The following is an 18,341-nucleotide window of genomic DNA, read 5'->3' on the forward strand; positions in this document are numbered from 1 at the left end:
TTCTCACAATTCGGTGAGGAGTATCTCGATGGTAGAAGGAGTTTCATCTTTTCTTGAAACAAACAACATCGAAAGATTCACGAACAAGCCATGTTGCATCACTTTGACCCAAACAAGAAAGGACAAAAATTCGAATATCGGCCGCATCAGTGAAAAATACAACCAAAGGCAGCGCCTTCAGGATCGAAAGAAACAGCGCCTCCCTTTCGTAGATGTTTTAACTTGTCAGACGAGCGGCAGTAGGAATCAAACCCGTCCCCGGAAACAGAAAGTTTCCTTCATCAATTTGAAGCTGTAACGGGAATAAGCGAGATTAAAGAAGAAAAGACTTCTTCACATCTTCTTGATAGTAAAATTGAGGGCAGCAGTATTACGAGGGATAGGGAAACCACAACAAATAACAGTAATCCAATAGCCAGATCCAAGGAAATTATTGATCCACGCATCGGAGAAACCATAGGTTAGAATAAAATCTGAGAAAAAATTGAAAAGAAAAAAGGTAAGCCTCTTACCCCGTTCTTTACCAAAATTTATTAAATTTTTTTTGGCTTAATACTGATTTACATTAGATTTTGTTAGACATTTAAGAATAAATATTAGCGAGAAAAACATACAACGTTTCGGAGCTTGTTGTCTTGATCTAGTTTCTCTTCGATAAAACAGAGAAATGCGTTTGCCATAAGTGGGCCCAATGGAGAACCAATGGCCACACCGTCGATCTGCTCGTAAAGATTGCCATCAAATTGGAGTAGTTGATTCATAGTTGCAACTTCTAGAAGTTGAACCAGTTCAGGCTTTGTAATGCTGAGGTCGTGTGTAGTATTGACAGCGTATTGTAGCTTGACAGGGGCTTCAGTTTGTCATCAAGCCACTTGGCGAGGGCATAGTTGTAAGTGCCGGTGGCAGATAGGATAGGTCTCATGGATAGGTTGTCTTTGTATGTCTTGGGGAGTCCATAAAGATGGGCAAGGCGTGAGCCAGCCTGGCAAACACGGTCGGCAATCTGCTTTGGTAAGATCTTCCGTACAACAGATGCAAGGTGCTTCTCCTTCTCCAATAGAGGGTGGTAATGCTTTACTGGGCGGGCTCTCGTTTTAGGTCTCTGCAGGCTGACAGGTGTGAACTTCGATGTATCATTGATAGATGCCTGGCTCAGCAGGTTAATATAATCAGATTTGTTCATGATGACTACACCAGTACCTTTATCTGGCTTCGTGACGACGATGTTGTCAAGTCGTTTCAACTGCTTTATAGCCCTTTGAAGTGGTTTTGGCGGCTTCGGTGATTTGCACTCGATGTAATTAAGTGCAATAGAACGGAGGGTTGCGGCAGTTAACTCTTTCTTGTCATCAGCAAGAGTCCGCTCCAGTTTCCAGTAGAGTTTTTCAAAACTAGCTTTTATCTCGATGGCAGATATGCGTTGTGGAAGGGAGAACTTTAAACCTCGGGAGAGAACAAGCTTTTGGAAGAATGAGAGCTTGTGTGACGAGCTTGTGTGACGAGCTTGTGTGACGAGCTTGTGTGATGAGAGCTTGTGTGACGGGAAACTGGACTGTTTAGTTCATGAAATTCTTTTCATAAAGAAGATGAAGCCCTCTTTGAACAAACAATCGGATTCCATACGCGCGAAACTATTTATTTAATAGTTTACATTTATGAACTCAACACGCGCAATTATTTATTTAAATTTTTTAAAATTTTTTTTAACTTTTTACGTTTGTCACCTTCATACGGTATAAATTAACTATTCATTTTTATTCTCTTCTCACTTGAGAATGATGACATGGAGTCATCGAAACGTTGTGTGTTTTTCTCGCTAATATTTATTCTTAATACTGATTAACACCAAAATGGCTTCATTTCCTCTCTTGCAGTTTCCATGCAGAGGAAATAAATTTGAGAAGTTATCATGATGTGGGCTACCAAACTGCCACTCTTGCTCACCTTGGGTTTCCAGTGTGTCGCAATATTGTGTTGTGATTGTGTGACCCATGTCGATCAAAAAAGTGACAGGCTTTCAGTGTCGGAAACATAGCGCAAGCCGTCGTCTTCTACAATAGGCGAATTGAAAAATCAAGACGTCTTCTACCAGGATTCGAACAACAGCTACGTTCAAAGCGACAGAAAAGGCACAAAATTAATATGTCGCAGTTAAAAAAGCGAGTTCATCTTTTCAACTGTGATAACACGTACAAGCTAGAGCCTGTTGAAAAATTGCTTGACCAGTTCAGTATCCATGTTGAGCGTGTAGAGAAGCATTCATTCAGACTTGCTCAAATGTCTGAAAACGTCGAAAAGATTCCAACCTTAGAGATGAATATGGCTTTTTTCGTGGTTCATGCATACGAGTCTCGACTCTCGATCAACGAAGACAACTCTGGAATTGGTTACGCCAAAATATACAGAGCTTTGCTACAAGCAACGGGTAAGAAGCGGAAGTTTGTAACTTCAATTTTTCCTTGTTCTAAACACATTTGCTTGATAAAGCGCCGTTCGGCAAACCAAGTTTTCTCTCGGCGGTAACTTAATCGAATATATCACGGCAGAAGTGCTCAATATCTCCCAAAGCAGAGGCTCAGATATTGTAGTTTATTAGCATAAGTTGATATCTTTCGTTTGATCAAGTTCGACGGGTGCTCTGTAGAGTGGCACATAGCGACCAATTGTTTCATGCAGCTGTGTCAAAGTAATACTCAGAGTTTGCACTCGGACTCGTGTTTCTGTTCTTGTTCTTCGACTCTCAGGGGTGGGAACACTCACATAAAAGGGAAGAGCTCGGACTTTTCTAAGCTTTAGAATTTCGTTGGAGAATATTCGCGACACCGGAACAAGTATCATAACGTTTTTTAAGGTGGTCATCAACTAGCGTGTCTATCAAAACGGCCACGGATACGATTTACAAACAGACTAACATTGGAAAGTACATTTGATTTTTAGTGGATAATTGTTACGGCCTCAGATTCCCGCGTCTTATCCAGTAACGTACGCTCGGAGCCTCAGTAATAATTATTTACAAAATCAATGATACTCTATGCTATTTACATCTGCTTTGTCCAAAGGAGGAGATGTAATCGTCGTTATAGGGGGAGATGACAACTACGAGGGAAACGGCGAAGAGAATCGAGAGGTTATTTCACGCTGGGCGAAAAGGAAAGTTTCGTCACAATTCAGTGAAGAGTATCTTGATGGTAGAAAGGGCTTTATCTTTTCCTGGAACAAACAACATCGAGCGATTCACGAACAAGCTCTGCTGCATCACTTTGACCCAAACAAGAAAGGACAAAAGTTCGAATATCAGCAGCAATCTCCAAACCAACAGACAAAACCAGAAATCCAATCTCCAGGCTTACAAAATCCACAGAAAACCGACAAAAGTCTCCTACGTAACAATGAAGCCACTTCTGAACTGACAGCGGTCGAAGTAAGGCAGGCTGATTCACACCGTGATGGCGACAGTTGTTCTGCGCGCAGCGGCAGAGACAGGGAGGGGATAGAACCCTCTTTCAGTAATGAGAGAGACGCACAAGGAGGGGGTCAAGATTATCTTCAACGGAATTTATCAGAGGAAAAAAGCACCCCAACTCAAAATACCCAACAGCTGGTGCGGGCGTCACAATTCTCAGTTAAATCCCCTCCCATTGTTTTACTGAGAGGTTTCGCTCGTTATGGAAAGGCACCTGATCGGATAGGTGACCTTCAAATATGGGACCCTGGGTTTAAAGTTCCTGATGACATTCAAGAGAGACTGCTTAAAAAACATCGCAACACACCTTTGATTGGAGTGATAGTCATGAAGCACAGCGATGGCTCAATTGAGTGTTACACTGATCCAAATTTGAAAGAGCTTTCGTTGGATGGGGAAGTACAGCTTGCTGCCGATGAAAAACTGGTGTTAAAAACTCGTGTTTACAACGGAGTGGTGTCATTTGAAGACGTTGCTGTACAGTTTAAGTATGGGAACAAGTGTATTCCGCAACACATTATTGATGGGTTCAGAGCAATAGATAATAAGCCTACTGGTGACCTGTACATCATTTCAAATGACTCTGACAACTTTCGATGTGTAGTAATAGGTAAAAATAATTTGAAAAAAGTAATTCGAACGGTAAAGGAAAATTCTCTTTTTTCGAGGTGGAAAAAACCTTGAACTGTGCCTTCGAACGACAAATGACTAGAGGCGATATGCCTTAGCAAATAACTCGAAGTGTAAGCTATCGATCTGATTTATTTGTAGTGAAATTTATATTTTGATTAGATGTAATATGATGTGACACTGACAATGACGACAATCTGTCATTGATACGTCATGTAACGCTTTCTGTTGTAATATAGTATTGGGATAGCATGACACATGTCGATCAGAATGTCTACAGGCTTTCTCAGAAACATTGCGTAGTCGTCTTCTTTTATAGGTAATTGTACTCTTTCAGCTACGATCCTTCTCTTGATGATAGGAACATTGATATCAACTTTTTGCGGTACTGATCTCTTACATAAAATGAACAAGAAACGGACCTAAATTTCTGTGAAGGATTTCAGGAAAACATTGTGTTTCCTCGACTTATCTACCCTTTGTTAGTTATGTAAGATTTTTTTCCGAAAGTACAAATAAAATATTCAAATGTAGAATGTAAAGTTCCTCGCATTACGGTAACGCCACCTCTTCATTCACAACGGGTAAAGAAACAGAATAGAGGCCGGCTGATACACCTCTCATTTATCAGAGAGGTGGTCCCAGATAAACAACATCTTTAATTAATGGAGAAACCAAAGGTTAGGATGGACCAAAATAGCAGTTCTCAATAAAATAGTCATAACGTCTATGCTCTTCTTAGTAAAGAGAATGTTCAAATCCGGAAATCAGCTTTGAAAACATTATTTACAGTAAGACAATTGATTGCACGATATCAAAACATTTAGTATACATAAAAGTCAATCATAAATTATGCTTGGTTCCAATTTTATTGACCCCGGGTCCAAAGCGCGTACTATCAGGGAACTGTGCCTGGTAGTATAAAAATGCTTACATGTGTGACCAAGTGTGTTCTACTCTTTAGATTTTGCAATTCGCGGCTCTGACGTGCCAGGTGAGTTCATGGAAGATGTGCACAGCATTTTTGACGAAACTCGTCCTAGTCTTCAACCATCGGAAGAACTTACAATGAAATCTCCCACAACAAATCCACAAATGATTGGCTCAAGATACCCTCAAGAATCGGACAATAACGTTGACTCATCTTCCACATATCTAAATAAATAAATAAATAAATTTTATTTATTTATTATTTATTTATTTATTTAAATCGATCTTTGCTAGGTTCAAGCTGTTTTTTTCGATCAGTTTTCTGACTTCGACTTTTAACAAATTTCCATAAAATAGTATGGTTATTAATTTCTTTATTTAAGACCTTGTACCCTTGACCAGCGATGTGAAACAATTCGAAAATCAAATTTGAAACAAAAGAGTTCTAGGAAACTGTTGTGCGAGGACATTCAATGTTTCGCAGAATCATTAGCATTCTAAACTTTCTTAAAATCAGTTACAAAATACAGGCGATCAGTGACTACAACTCTTGGAGAGTGGGACTTTTGCATGCATAGTAGGTTGGACGTTAAAATATGGGTTTTGAGGAATCAGTACGGAAGCCAAATCACCTTTGTCCAACTGTGGCGAGCTTTCTCTCCCAACTAGAACTTAACGACAGCGTTATGTCAATAATGTCTTTACAATGATTGGTATTTCTGCAAGCTTTCAAACCCAGGACTAAAGTAATCTTTGCCATGCATCGAAAATGAAGTTATTGGTCATCTCTGTTTAAACTATAGATTGTTCGACGCTCTGCCTCGAAAGATGAATATATATTACTTCTGGTTGTTTAGGAAAGTTTGTTGAAAAATATATACTTTCTTAACGCTTAGAGTACAGTACAACATCCCCCCCAAAACGGTCGAAACCAGTTGCGGATTACAACTGTGGTAAGCTCGTTCCGGTGAACAACAAACTTTATTCCAAGGTTGGGGTCTGCCACATGTTTTCCCCTCAGATGATCCCTGTAGCCTTCCGGTACCTGCCATCCTTTCTTCCTTTGAACCACATCACTCACGTCCTCTGAGACTTCCCCATAGCGAAGCCGAGTATCTAGAAGAACTGAGCCTTCTGGGTAATTATAAATCGACCCTGGTGGGGTAAGAACAATATTACAGGACAAGATTCAGATCATATAGTAGATTAGATGGTGCAAAAGCGGGACGAAGACAACTCACGGATCAAGATCGATTAAAATTGAAGCTTACCTGTAGGAATTTGATCGTGAGGACCAACAGCAATGGTTACTTCCTCCTTGTCTTTGTTGTAAGTTACTTCAAATTCATTGACATACTCGACCTGTGTTTCAGAGTGATATTTTCTGTTAGACAGAAACGGTTTCTTGCCGCATTATCGGGCAACATATACCATCTCCTTGAATCGTCGAATATGTACCCTCAGATTTAATATATTTATATACTTGTATTAAGAATAGAACTTGCCAAAATATAATCTCTAGTAATCATCAAACTTGATTTAAGAATTTAGCAACAACTCTCTAGTCTCACCTTATCCGTTGGAAACGGTAAATTATTTTCTGGACTGCTTATTGGCGTACATGGTCTAGTATCTGATTGAGGATTCAACTCCTGTTCATTTTTCTCAGCTGTTGCGTTTAAAGCATCGGCTGGTAGAATGATTTCTGGCAGATGATAATCAAATTTTTCGCCCCTCTTACTTGGATCAAAAAAGTGTATAAGAGCCTTTTCGTGAATCGCTCGGTGGTTTGTGTGCCAGGAAAAACTGAAACTCTTCCTTCCGTCAAGATATTCCTTCCCGAATTGTGACGATACTTTACTCCGAGCCCAACGTGACAGAACAGCTTTGTTTTCCTCTTCTTTCCCTTCATAGTTGTCGTCACCACCTATAATTACCACAACTTTTTCGCCTAATGGTAGCAAACAGTTTTAAAAATTAGTAAAACAACTATCGAACGTTGAGGATTCGTCGCTATGAATTCTCGGACAAAATCGGAACAGCAATAGCATGGCTAACCGTGCAAACTAAGAACACGTATTTAATTTCAAAACTTCTGTGTGACGGATTCTACATTTTGTTTTGAAAGTTTTCCGGGTTTACGATTTACCTCACCACAGGATTACTTTAACCCGGTGATGAAATTTGACACAATTTTAATCTGTATGAATAATAATTTTTCAGCCTTTCCATAGTTTTCTGCAAATAAACAGTACAATTCACCTGATTTTGACTTATTACGCAGGAAACGAACTCAATGAATTTCGTTACTTCCCTTTGTTTGAAATATATGTATCTAACTACATATACGAATCTGGCAATAGAGATAATATATGTAGTAACATAGATCGATAACTAAAAAGGTTTTTTAATTGGTGCCTGAAATTATGGTTACATACAAAACTGAATTGAAAAGCCTGAAACTTGGAAGTAAAAATGAATTATACATATTTCGGTTTGAAAGGGCTAAGAAGTTTGACCTTACGACAATCCAGCATCGTCGGTTGAAATTCGGATGTCAATCAGCTGTACGTTATCCTGACCGATCAGGTGGTTGGAGTTCTTTCACCAATCTTTGCGTGTTAACTACATGCAGCTTTTCATCAAACAACAACGTTCACACTTCCGTCCGAATAATCTAACCAGTAAGACTCACCAGTCGCTTTAAGCAAAGCTCTGTAGATCTTCGCGTAACCAATGCCAGCGTTGTCTTCGTTGATAGAGAGTCGAGATTCATTGGCATGAACGACAAAAATGGCAAAATCCATTTGCAGAGAGGGAACTATGCTGTCGCTCAAACGGGACATCTCCGAAAGTCTGAATGAATGCTGTTTGGTTGATATTTCGAATTCAAGTTTGCCTTTCACTGCAGCCAAGAGTGCTTCCACTGAATCCAGTTGGAAAGTTTTGTCACAGTTAAAAAGGTGAACAGTCTTACAGTTTTTAACTTGTATCTCCATGTTTTGTAGAGCTATACAAGAGGAAGGATCCGCTAATAAACGAAATATTTATTCTTGCGAAATGGTTTTATTAGTTTGGTTTCGTAGAAGATACCCAGAATTCATTACGGCTTAGTCACGCAAGATAACCTTAAATGGAAATGTATTATTCATCTATTTAAAGAACTGAGCAACGCAATAGATGTATCATTGAGATGAAATACAGACACTTTTTATCGATACAACTTTCGCAATACATTTATAGAGGGGAGCTTCCACCATGCCTTGGCTAAAGTATTCGCACGATTAATTTTCATCCCACCGAAGAGTCTTGCTGTTGACCTCCCTCTCCAAACCCCAAATCAAAGGTGAATTTTCTCTGTCAAGCCTCGTGGCTGCCTTCAACACTGTTGGATAAATGGGTGGGAGAGGGGGCTTCAAATAGTTGTGAGAACTCTTAAAACAAAAATTACTTTTTTCTGAGAAAGCAAGAGCCCATTAGAACTCCGCGAAAAATTATTTCATATCGCGTTTCAAGAAATTTTTTAACTTTTTCTAAGGTTTAATGGTATCTCAGTTCTTGAACAATTTTAATGCTTTAGAGACTTTACTGTACCGAGTCATTTCAATACTTAGATAAACATTGTTATATGATTGCGTCAGCAGACGTTTACATCGTGAATATAACTGAGTCACAAATTTGCATTGAAATAACTGCTGTTAGTTTCGTGAACAGAGCTATGGAACGTAAATCTAAACGTAAACCTCACTTGTCTGAACCCTCTACTAATCAACTCCTCCTATAACCAATTTACAGTCAGATAATAAGCTCGAAAGATCGAGGGCAAATGATATAGTATGGTTACAATAAATTTCTAAATCATTCATAACCTTAATGTAACATCAAGGCATGTTTTTTTTTTCTTCTGTTTATCACCACACAAAGTTAGTCATGGTATGGCAAGCCAATTGTAGCAATATTCAATACTAAAATTCAATTTCAATTCAATGAAATTAAATTTCAATTCAATGGAATGCGATTTCAATTCAATGAAATTCAATGAAAATTCAAGTTCAATTAAATCAAATTCAATTTCAATTCAGTGAAATTCAATGAAAATTCAATGAAATTCAATGAAAATTCAAGTTCAATTAAATGAAATTCAGTTTCAATTCAATGAAAATTCAAGTTCAATTCAATGAAAAAAATACATTCAAAATTGCTTCCGGTTAGTATTGAATATTGCTTCAATTGGCTTGCCATAGTTAGTCTACTCAATGTACTGACTATATATCGTGGGATAGATAGATAGTAGCATAACTAATAAGATTGCAGTACTTGTGATAGAACGCTAGTAGATTAAGGTAAATAGCATGGTCAAGTATCCGGCTACTACAATAGACTCATGCATGGTTGATGACGTTCTTCTTTAATAGCCTAAAATAACAGGGCCTTTACGAAATTGTGCAATAATCCCGTAAGGTATATGGTTTCACAATAACACCGCAAATCTTATCATTTTCATCAACAAAGATTGTCAATCGAATGACGCGTGTTGACTTGTATTCCTGTTCTAACTTCTTTACCTCGCTGTCAGGAGGATTCCAGCTTCCGTCCCAGGTCTCCACGTCTGCACTACGGTATGATATTTTACCATAGCGCAGACTTGTTTGTAGTTTTAAGATACGCCGTAAATTGCTCTTTCCTGAATTCTCATCAGAATCTAGTAACAAAATGAATACGAGTTAACCGTATGAGACTACGACAAAACACAAACTTTAATTTTATTACAATCTGGTGTAAACGCAAACTGGCTGCTATTTCAGGAATACTTTTTGCTCGCTCTAAAATTGATAACGAAATTAATTTCACTTCATCATTCAACCCCAGAGAAACTCCGGGAGTAACAGAGACACATTCATTACGTGCAACAATATATGAACGGAGCATTCCAGTCTTGCTGGACAGGCTCAAAAACAAGCATCCATGAATTGATAGAGAGTATCCCACGACAATACCTTGTAACCTAGTTTGAGTGACATCCAAAGTTTGTTGTTCACCGTCTTCTTCGTACTGACACCCCGAATTCTGGCCCTGTGTCACACTCCGTTGGAGTGCAGCCTCCTCAGTATCAGCTGATTTTGGTACAGATATTTCTGAATCCTACGTGGAATAGTTAATAACATGTAAATAGGCATTGAAGAAGGATGTTTTTATGATGTGCTTTTAAATCTTAGTCTCCAGAGGATTAACAACAGTGGACATAATTGATTACGACACCCTACGTACCACTTAAAGAATTTGCCAAAGGTAAGGGACGGACATATATTAACGAAAAGGAATTGGGATCTGGCTCCTCAAACGGTTTTACACCAATAGAAGAATCTCTAATAATAAACCCCAATTCATCTGTCACCAGCCACAATTGCAAATTTCTCCGATAAACCTAATTTAATTTAATTCAATTATGAGTTCTTATATAGCGCATTAAAATTGAACTCTATGCGCTTTACAATTACAATTAACAAAATTTCAATAAAAATCCTATACATGCATTTATCGCTACTCTATCTAAACTAACGACGTATTACGTGTTATACATATATTTGACAACGTACGAGATCAAAAAAATCTAGTGGCTTAATTTTTGAAAAGATAAGTTTTCAATAAGCGTTTAAAGGAGTCAGCAGATTCAGCGTTTTTTATGCATTCAGGTAGTTGATTCCACAAATACGGTGCAGCGTAGGAGAATGCTCTTTGTCCATACGTTTTAGTTCGAATTGTTGGGACCTCAAGTAGATTCATATTTGATGAACGGAGTCTTCGTGCTGGAATATATCGACTAAGAAGTTCAACAAGATAGGTTGGAGCCATGTCATTTAGTGCTTGGTATGTTATCATGATACAAACCTAGCCCTCTTCCCCCCTCCCTTCCCCTCACTTAGCAGTCAATAGTACAACTCTGTCCACTCTTTCAAGACAAATTGTATAAGAATAGAAGTTATGAAAAGGCTTAAATCCTTAGGGTCTATAAAAAGAGTTAGTTATTCTTTATGGTATTTTTGCACGTTTTTACCTCTTGCTGGATGTCTGAGTGGTGTGAAGGAGTAGGGGGGTGCCCTGGGAGCTTTGGGGTCGCAGCAGTTGGCGTTTGAAGGTCAAACCTCTGTCCTTTCTTCTCTGGATCAAAATAATGCAGCAGTGCTTCTTCATGGATTGGCCTGTGTTTCTGATTCCAAGAGAAGATGAAACTTTTTCTTCCATCCACAAGATGTGTGCGAAATTGACGAGAAATAGTATCCCTTGCCCACTTGGAGAGGAACAACTGGTCTTCTTCGCTCTTGCTTTTGTAATTTTTGTCCCCACTGATAACGATCAAAACTTTTTCATCTCGAGAAAATAGAAATCCAAAGGTAGCATTACATGTGACTTCAAGGTGACTTCATAGAGAAATGGATGCGAGGACGCCTTTAGTTGGAGGCATAACTACTACACGTATGTCAGCATTTGAAAGATGGCGGCCAGTTACCTTTTGTGCGGGTTTGAAAACTCAATTTCTTCTTTCTTAATGCTAGGCTAACTTTTCATGTAATTTACATTCATTTCGCCATTCATTTTATAATTTAAATGATTTGTTAGCTTTAAAACTCTAAAGATGATAGGTAGTGGCACAATAGTTGACTCATCATCGAAAAGCTACGGCTGTAATCACTTTATTACGTTCGCTGAAATGAAAGTTCTTATACACATAAAAAAATAGAACATCATGGAACTTTAAAAAAAGACTCGGGCAAAAGTGCTTTATTTTTAGGGGGAGATCTGTAATCTGTAGCCCACAGTCCACACTGTTTTGAACATTGTTTACCATTTCAAAATGCAAAAGTGGACACGAAAACATGTCTCGAAGTAAAGGTGTTATTATCCTTAGTGATTCGAGGAGTATAGGAATCGTATAGCCGTATACGGTGACCCGCTGATCGTTAGAGTTACTATTTCAAAGACAAAACGACGGATCAAAAATTTGGCAAGATTTGGAAATGAAGCCCTAAATGTGTTTGTGTCAAACTAATATTTGGAGGGAGAGGTTTCCCAGAAACATCGCGAAAATAAGAGTTATGTGACCTTAGAACTATCAAGAACTTCTTCTTTCTTATGCGGTTAACTTTGAGCCTACCTGAGCCAGTTCGCCTCTTGAGAGCCTCATAGATTTTTCCGTAGCCACTTTCATCACTAAAGGAGAGGCAGGCCTCAGCTGCATGCACAATGAACACAGCGTAATCCATCGACGTTAATTTTGGAATCTCTTGAGCAACGATTTCTTCGATTTGTTCCCGCCTAAATTCATGTTTCTTGATCTGTGAAGAAGCCTTTCGTTTAACGGCTTTGAGCAAAGTTTCTACCTCACTTAACTTACACAATTTATCGCAGTTAAAGAGGTGAAACTCCGTTCGGTTACTACGCGCCATGTTTCCAGCTTTCTGTTTAGGAGCGGAAGTTCCTGATTCCGGGAAAAACCCGTCACGCAACGATATGATTGCTGACGTGAACTAAATGTCCATTTCGTGACCACTTCCCACTTTTGCTAAGCCACACGGTAATTAGAATTATCGACAAATATATGCGACAGAATAGAGAGATCTACTTATTTCTTTTATATTCCGTCGTGTCTCATTAAGATTATTTCTGTATGACTATCAAATAGAGGTATATGATGCTTTGATACTTTGATAAAGAGACGACCAGGGTTAATCAGTCTCAACCAACTTTGGCAAAATGTGCCGCATTTTTCTAAAGTTATGTTGTTAAAATTTTTTTCGTAAAAACTAAATTCTTGCGCTCTTTCATCAGATGTGGCAGAAAAAGTAATCCCACTAAATTACATAGGAACAGAAGTGCTTTGTAGCACAAGTCCAACATATTTTAGGCTTAGACCAACGCATTCTTGGAGAATGTGTATGACATCATTTCAGTAAAGAATCAAACATCTTTAAAAACAAGAAATTTTATTTGTTTGTTTGCTTTTAGCTCGGAATGCGCAGAAATCTACTGAAATAGGGAAAAATACCTGTTTTTCGTTTTCTTTGGAGCTACAGATGGAAACTTAATGGAGAAATACAGCGTTACGCCATCATGATAATGTTCAAGTTTATTGACAAATGATGAGTTTCGAGTCAGCCGACTTTAACTTGTTGCAAATGACATAGCAGTATAGCAGTGTATCGTCAATGGATTTAGGCTCAAATTCCCATGAAGGAAGGTATAGCACTCGGATCTGGATGTTATGCACACGACTTCTTTGTAGTTGCGTCGAGTAATCCTCCATGCCGCGCCGTAAAGCGGATCCATTTCTTTTAAAAGATGACAACCAGAGGCAATAATTTTCTTCTGGATATGGCTTAAAAGATTACAATCATGCACATTCCATTTTTTTTTATGTAAACATCACCAAGATATATGCAATTCCTGATTTTTCAGCTTCGTTTGTAAATTGTCCCCATGAAAAGTAGAGGCCGGCTCGCAAAGGTTTTTACATATCTAAAAACTAGAATGTTATAACAAACTAGGTGCTAATTAAGCTTCAGTTCCAGAATCGGTACACTTTTGAAGAAATTAATCATAGTAAAGTTGAAAATTTTTATTTTGAAAGATGTTTGATCCTTTAGAGACTAGTTCTTAATGTTGCAGACAAAATTAAAAAAGAGCTGCCTCTAATTTGCATTTGAAATTCACATTGCGATGCACCGATTTGTAAGGGTGACCATCCGAAACAGCGCTGGCCTTTCATCCATTAGGTGTTAGCGAGGTCTTATAAAGGAAAAAACATCAACGTAACGAATTTTAAGAAGCTGATGTTTCAAGTCGGCTGCCCTTTCGTCAGAACAAAGGAAGTACATTTGACCAAGGAAAGGTGAGTTCACCGCAGTTTAAAATGTTTTGTGCGAGCTCATTTTTTCACTAATTCAAAATCTCCTTAGGAAATTGAACACCGTGACTTCTTTGGTGTTACCACAACCCTGTGAAGTTCTCCACTTTTGTCGCCATACATCTTCAATGTGGCAACTGGTGTTGACTTCCAATTTTGTTCCAGATCTTCTGCATCTCTTTCAGAAGGTTGCCAGCTTTCGACCCAGGTTACCACGTCCTTGCTTTCATATGAAATTTTTCCATAACGAATGCGTGTTTCCAGCAGTAAAAACCCAGACTGTTCATGAGGAGTGCTGAAGTGTGAAGCGGAAACTGGAAAAATAGTAACATGAAAAGGCATTTATTGGTAAATGACATGTACTGTTTTGGTATCTTTCAAATATGCTTTTCTCCAGTTACTATTAACGCCACAATTCCATGAACACAGTTGGTTATCTTAACCTTGGTCATCCAATAGCCTAAGACAGCCGAACTATTCAGGCGGTGACTGGAGAGAACTCTTGTTAAAGGGGCAATTGCTCACTAACATTCATGCATAAATCGAGAAGTCTTCAGGGAACAGTAACACTATTTCTCCATATTTTCAGTATGCATAAAAATGTTTTACCCGTTTCCGTCGCCTCCCCGTTAGCTCAATTGGTTAGAGCACTGAACTGTTGTGCGGGAGGTCGAGGTCGATGGTTCGAGCCCCGGGCGGACCAACACTCAAGGTCTTAAAATAACTGAGGAGAATCCGCTACCTTTCTATAATCTCAAGAAATGGATAGACATTCTACTCTTCTCGGATAAGGACGAATAAACCGTAGGTCCCGTCGCCTGGATCTAGTAATTAGTTAATTTGGTTAGGCAGGGGACGTTAAAGAACCCACTCACGAGATTAGTGTGATGTGGTCTGGCCTGTTTACTGGGAATTGGGGGGAGGGGGCATCTTCAAATAAGTCTCCTTCGATTGTTTGTAAACTGCTGATGCAGTCCGGCCAAAGTCCCCCGAAAAGTGTTGTGATGCGCATTTGATCATTTCCACATGTTAATTTGCGCAATATAAATATTAAATTATTATTATTATTATTATTATTATTATTATGAAATGTACAACAAAGCTGTACTTAGTGTTGGTCGAGACCTAAACAAGAAAGGAGCAGCAACACAAGGGCTTGAAGGAAGACAGCTTGGGGAAGACAGCTCGGCCAAGCAAGGGAAAACTAGCCTCTGCTTCCAACGAAGTCAATATCCATGCTATAGTATTACTAGTGTTTTCCATACCTTGAAGAGCAGATGGTTCACTCTCATCTTCAATTTCGGCCTGTTGTTCATCAACAGGGATTTTAGTATCTTCTTCAATATCAGAAGGTACTTGTAGAGAGATCTCAGGCGACTGAGTGTTTTATGTGAAAAAAATAAAAAATAAAAAGATATTTAAACGGGGTCTTAATCAATATTTGTCGGCGTATTTAACCGTAAATGAAAGCTTTTTAGCTTATCTAAGAATTTACTTTAGTATGATTTGTCGACTTATCTACTAAGGCTTATCAAAGGTTATTCATTTTCAGATAAAAAAAAGGCAGGATATAAATAGTTTTAGCCGTCTAACCAATTCCACTTTACCATTAATTGGAAACCTTCCAAAAATTGTTTTGAGTAACGGAATGAGGCTAGAACTCCCCTCGAGAGAATCTAGCAAGAAAAACAAGTTCCTATGAACAATTTAGTGAAATGATAAATCGATCTAAATAAGTTTGGCGTGGAAACAAAGGCTATTGAATATTTTAGACATGTAGGTCACCATCGAGTAGTGTTGAAAGTTAAAATCTCAATCTGAAAGCTTTAGAAAAGAACACAGACCCCAGGCCTCGCTTGAGTTTTCCTTAAACTTAATTATAAAAATTACAACTAAAAAAGATGCTGACTGAACAGCGAATTAATGCGACGTACTTCGGCTTCTGAATAACCCTTGAGGGGATAACCTCCCTCCCCTTTAGCAAAGGAAGCACTGTGACATTTTTCTACCTTTAAAGCAGGCTTTTAGTTGCAAAAAGATTGAAAAGGATGGTAGATTATCAGCTTTTTAGTTAACCTAAGAACGATGTTATTCGCTCTGCGACGATTGTGGAAGGAAACGAGCCTCAAACCGTCGGTCTAGCTTCCCATTCTGGTGCTCTACTATTGAGCCATAGAAAATGTTCTAAAATGTTAGCCGTAGGCGCGAGAAAATTTTCAGATTTATAACACGATGATCTGCAATATTGGGGCTAGATAGTCACTGGACCGCATTAGACATGCTAGACCTTCGAATACATAGATCGATAATCAAGTACATCAGGTCATAGTCACCTGGCTTTGTGTGGCTAATAGAGAGGTTATCAAGGTTTCTTCTTCAAGTTCAGGTCCAATTCTAGCGGGCTCTGCGACCAGTTGATTCATAAATTTCTGTCCCTTCTTGCTGGGATCAAAGTAATGTTTAAGTGCGTTTTCGTGAATCGCTCTGTGTTTCTTGTTCCACGAAAATATAAAGCTTTTCCTACCGTCAATAAATTCTGGACGAAGTTGGTGGGATAATACTGTATCCCTAGCCTGTCGTGAAAGTATGGAACGGTTTTCTTCGTCTTTGTTCCTGTAATTGACATCTCCTCCTATGACGATCAATACTTTTTCATCTTGAATTCAAAAAGAAGGTGTTTTTTTAAAATATAGACCATTAAACAGATAACTGGTAGAACATAACTGTAGTCCGTCGACTAATTCAATAAGGCTCTGGATGTATTGGAAGTTCCGTCACATTGTAGCCATAACCTTATTTAAGAACTGGAAAAAATGGATCATTTGAGCTGAACTTAAAGTGTTTAAGAACCCTATCTCTGTAACAAGGCTTTTTTTAATCTCATTTTCGCACTTTCTTTGGCGACAACCTCTACTGCAGGTCGAGAGACTAGCTCTTTCATTTTTTCGTCATATATTGTGTAACTTTTCTATTTTTACATTTTTCAGAATATAGTCCGTACTCTTCGTTCTTCGTTGGATGGGACATATATGTTGTTGAACTGGGTGACATATTTCTGACTACTCTGTACAAGAAGAATAACCCGAAGGTTCTTAGAAACAACACACAATGGGTGACGTGACGAAATAGGAATGTATTACACACGACCTTGTACTAGAAAAATTGGTAACCTACCAGAGCCTGTTCGCTTCTTTAGAGCCTCATAGATCTTTCCGTGACCGCTGTCCTCGCTAAAAGAGAGGCAGCATTCATCAGCATGCACAACAAACACCGCATAATCCATCTTCAATTTAGGGATGGTTTTGTTGACCACATCGGAGATTTGTCCGCCGCTGAAGTAGTGTTTTTCGATCTGAAAGGAAGTCCTCACAGCAAGCTTCTTTTTGACAGCTTTAAAAAGCTCTTCTACCTCGTTTAAATCGCATAACTTGTCGCAGTTACAGATATAAACGGATGTCTCCTTCGCGGGCGCCATGTTTAGCGTCGATGATTTGTTTTTTTTTTTTCGGTTTTCAAGAAGTGCTGTTTCTTAGAAAACAGCCTCTTAGTCACGCAACGAAACATCTGGTCACGAAAAATAACGCAATTTTTCTTCTCTACTAAAGGGAAAAGGATGGAATGGTACCGACAAAACTGAGAAGAGAACGAAAGACTTGAGATATACTCTCAGCATGTCTTGAAGAGAGCAAATTTTCTTTAAGCTGCACCGTTTGTTTTGCAAAATTTTGTCTCGAGACACTTGCCGAACAGTTTATTTACCTACCCTTTTAGATAACGCAAGGTACAAGTACACTGAATGGATATATTTCATTATCCTACATGTACCCTTTTAGAAAATGCAAGGCGCAAGTACATGGAATGGCTGCATTTTGGCGACGATCGTCAAGGAGCTACACTAAGGTTTGTAGATCCTCAAATAGTTAACTTAAGTATGGTTTTGGTTGGTCGTTCGAAATATGTCAGAAATATGATCTTTTTGCTCAATTCGGTTTTTCCCGTTTTGGTGTTTTTTCTTCTTCCAAAACAAATTGCTAGTCGTTTCCGTTCGTCTGCAACATCAAAGGTTATTTTTTCATACGCAGAAAACGGGTCAATTCATTATGAATGACGTAACTCCTTGAAGTTATAACTCGTTTTCCAGTTATACTGCCTAACAGAGCGAATTTTCTATAAGGAAACATGGCTGCTTGAATAAACTGAATGCTGATAATCACCGGGAAAAGGAGCTGCATAATAATTGGAAAGATTCCAGCAATAACGGTAGTCATCATTTCATTCTGATTATGTAATACCTTTCTGTTTCCTTTTATTTCGGAAAGGTCACTGTCATTACTTCTGCTCAGGCTGACTGTAGTACCAACCACGGTTTTTTTTTAACAGGACTAATCTTAGATGACACGATGAATTGTCAAATGC

The 18,341-nt window shown here is 38.6% G+C and overlaps 3 protein-coding genes, 1 non-coding gene and 1 pseudogene across 4 annotated transcripts; 2 read left to right on the top strand and 3 right to left on the bottom strand.

The window, feature by feature from the left end:
- Positions 1 to 503, top strand: part of LOC148727571 (uncharacterized) — a 629-nt pseudogene extending 126 nt beyond the window's left edge.
- A 1,289-nt stretch (positions 504 to 1,792) lies between these two features.
- On the top strand, positions 1,793 to 4,629 carry LOC111341875 (uncharacterized). Its single transcript, XM_022948910.2, has 2 exons — positions 1,793 to 2,425; positions 3,060 to 4,629. Exons 1-2 carry the CDS (start codon positions 2,143 to 2,145, stop codon positions 4,145 to 4,147), a joined length of 1,371 nt encoding a protein of 456 aa, XP_022804645.2. The 5' UTR covers positions 1,793 to 2,142; the 3' UTR covers positions 4,148 to 4,629.
- Positions 4,630 to 5,249: 620 nt separating this feature from the next.
- Positions 5,250 to 8,394, bottom strand: LOC111341876 (uncharacterized). The gene is made up of 4 exons (XM_022948912.2): positions 7,719 to 8,394; positions 6,595 to 6,974; positions 6,295 to 6,385; positions 5,250 to 6,178 (listed from the first exon to the last, which is right to left on the bottom strand). The coding sequence occupies exons 1-4, from the start codon at positions 8,020 to 8,022 to the stop codon at positions 5,916 to 5,918; spliced, it is 1,038 nt and encodes a 345-aa protein (XP_022804647.2). The 5' UTR covers positions 8,023 to 8,394; the 3' UTR covers positions 5,250 to 5,915.
- A 148-nt stretch (positions 8,395 to 8,542) lies between these two features.
- On the bottom strand, positions 8,543 to 12,613 carry LOC111341872 (uncharacterized). Its single transcript, XM_022948907.2, has 4 exons — positions 12,177 to 12,613; positions 11,079 to 11,392; positions 10,021 to 10,165; positions 8,543 to 9,725 (listed from the first exon to the last, which is right to left on the bottom strand). Exons 1-4 carry the CDS (start codon positions 12,466 to 12,468, stop codon positions 9,457 to 9,459), a joined length of 1,020 nt encoding a protein of 339 aa, XP_022804642.2. The 5' UTR covers positions 12,469 to 12,613; the 3' UTR covers positions 8,543 to 9,456.
- A 375-nt stretch (positions 12,614 to 12,988) lies between these two features.
- LOC111341874 (uncharacterized) lies at positions 12,989 to 18,337 on the bottom strand. The gene is made up of 4 exons (XR_015989146.1): positions 17,100 to 18,337; positions 16,259 to 16,581; positions 15,191 to 15,302; positions 12,989 to 14,239 (listed from the first exon to the last, which is right to left on the bottom strand). It is a non-coding gene; the product is annotated as an uncharacterized LOC111341874 (transcript).
- Positions 18,338 to 18,341: the final 4 nt, after the last annotated feature.

This window comes from Stylophora pistillata, chromosome 7 (assembly GCF_964205215.1).
Source record: "Stylophora pistillata chromosome 7, jaStyPist1.2, whole genome shotgun sequence".
NCBI lineage: Eukaryota > Metazoa > Cnidaria > Anthozoa > Scleractinia > Pocilloporidae > Stylophora > Stylophora pistillata.

Bases quoted from the DNA above. Each gene is read 5' to 3' on its own strand.
- LOC111341875 (XM_022948910.2), top strand. From the start codon at position 2,143: ATGTCGCAGTTAAAAAAGCGAGTTCATCTTTTCAACTGTGATAACACG. The intron at 2,426-3,059 runs GTAAGAAGCGGA...CTTTGTCCAAAG, and splicing joins AGCTTTGCTACAAGCAACGG to GAGGAGATGTAATCGTCGTT.
- LOC111341876 (XM_022948912.2), bottom strand. From the start codon at position 8,022: ATGGAGATACAAGTTAAAAACTGTAAGACTGTTCACCTTTTTAACTGT. The intron at 6,386-6,594 runs GTGAGACTAGAG...TCTGAAACACAG, and splicing joins TACCGTTTCCAACGGATAAG to GTCGAGTATGTCAATGAATT. The intron at 6,179-6,294 runs GTAAGCTTCAAT...TTACCCCACCAG, and splicing joins TCACGATCAAATTCCTACAG to GGTCGATTTATAATTACCCA.
- LOC111341872 (XM_022948907.2), bottom strand. From the start codon at position 12,468: ATGGCGCGTAGTAACCGAACGGAGTTTCACCTCTTTAACTGCGATAAA. The intron at 11,393-12,176 runs GTAGGCTCAAAG...TATTTTCTCGAG, and splicing joins CAAGAGGCGAACTGGCTCAG to ATGAAAAAGTTTTGATCGTT. The intron at 10,166-11,078 runs GTAAAAACGTGC...TATTCCACGTAG, and splicing joins ACTCAGACATCCAGCAAGAG to GATTCAGAAATATCTGTACC.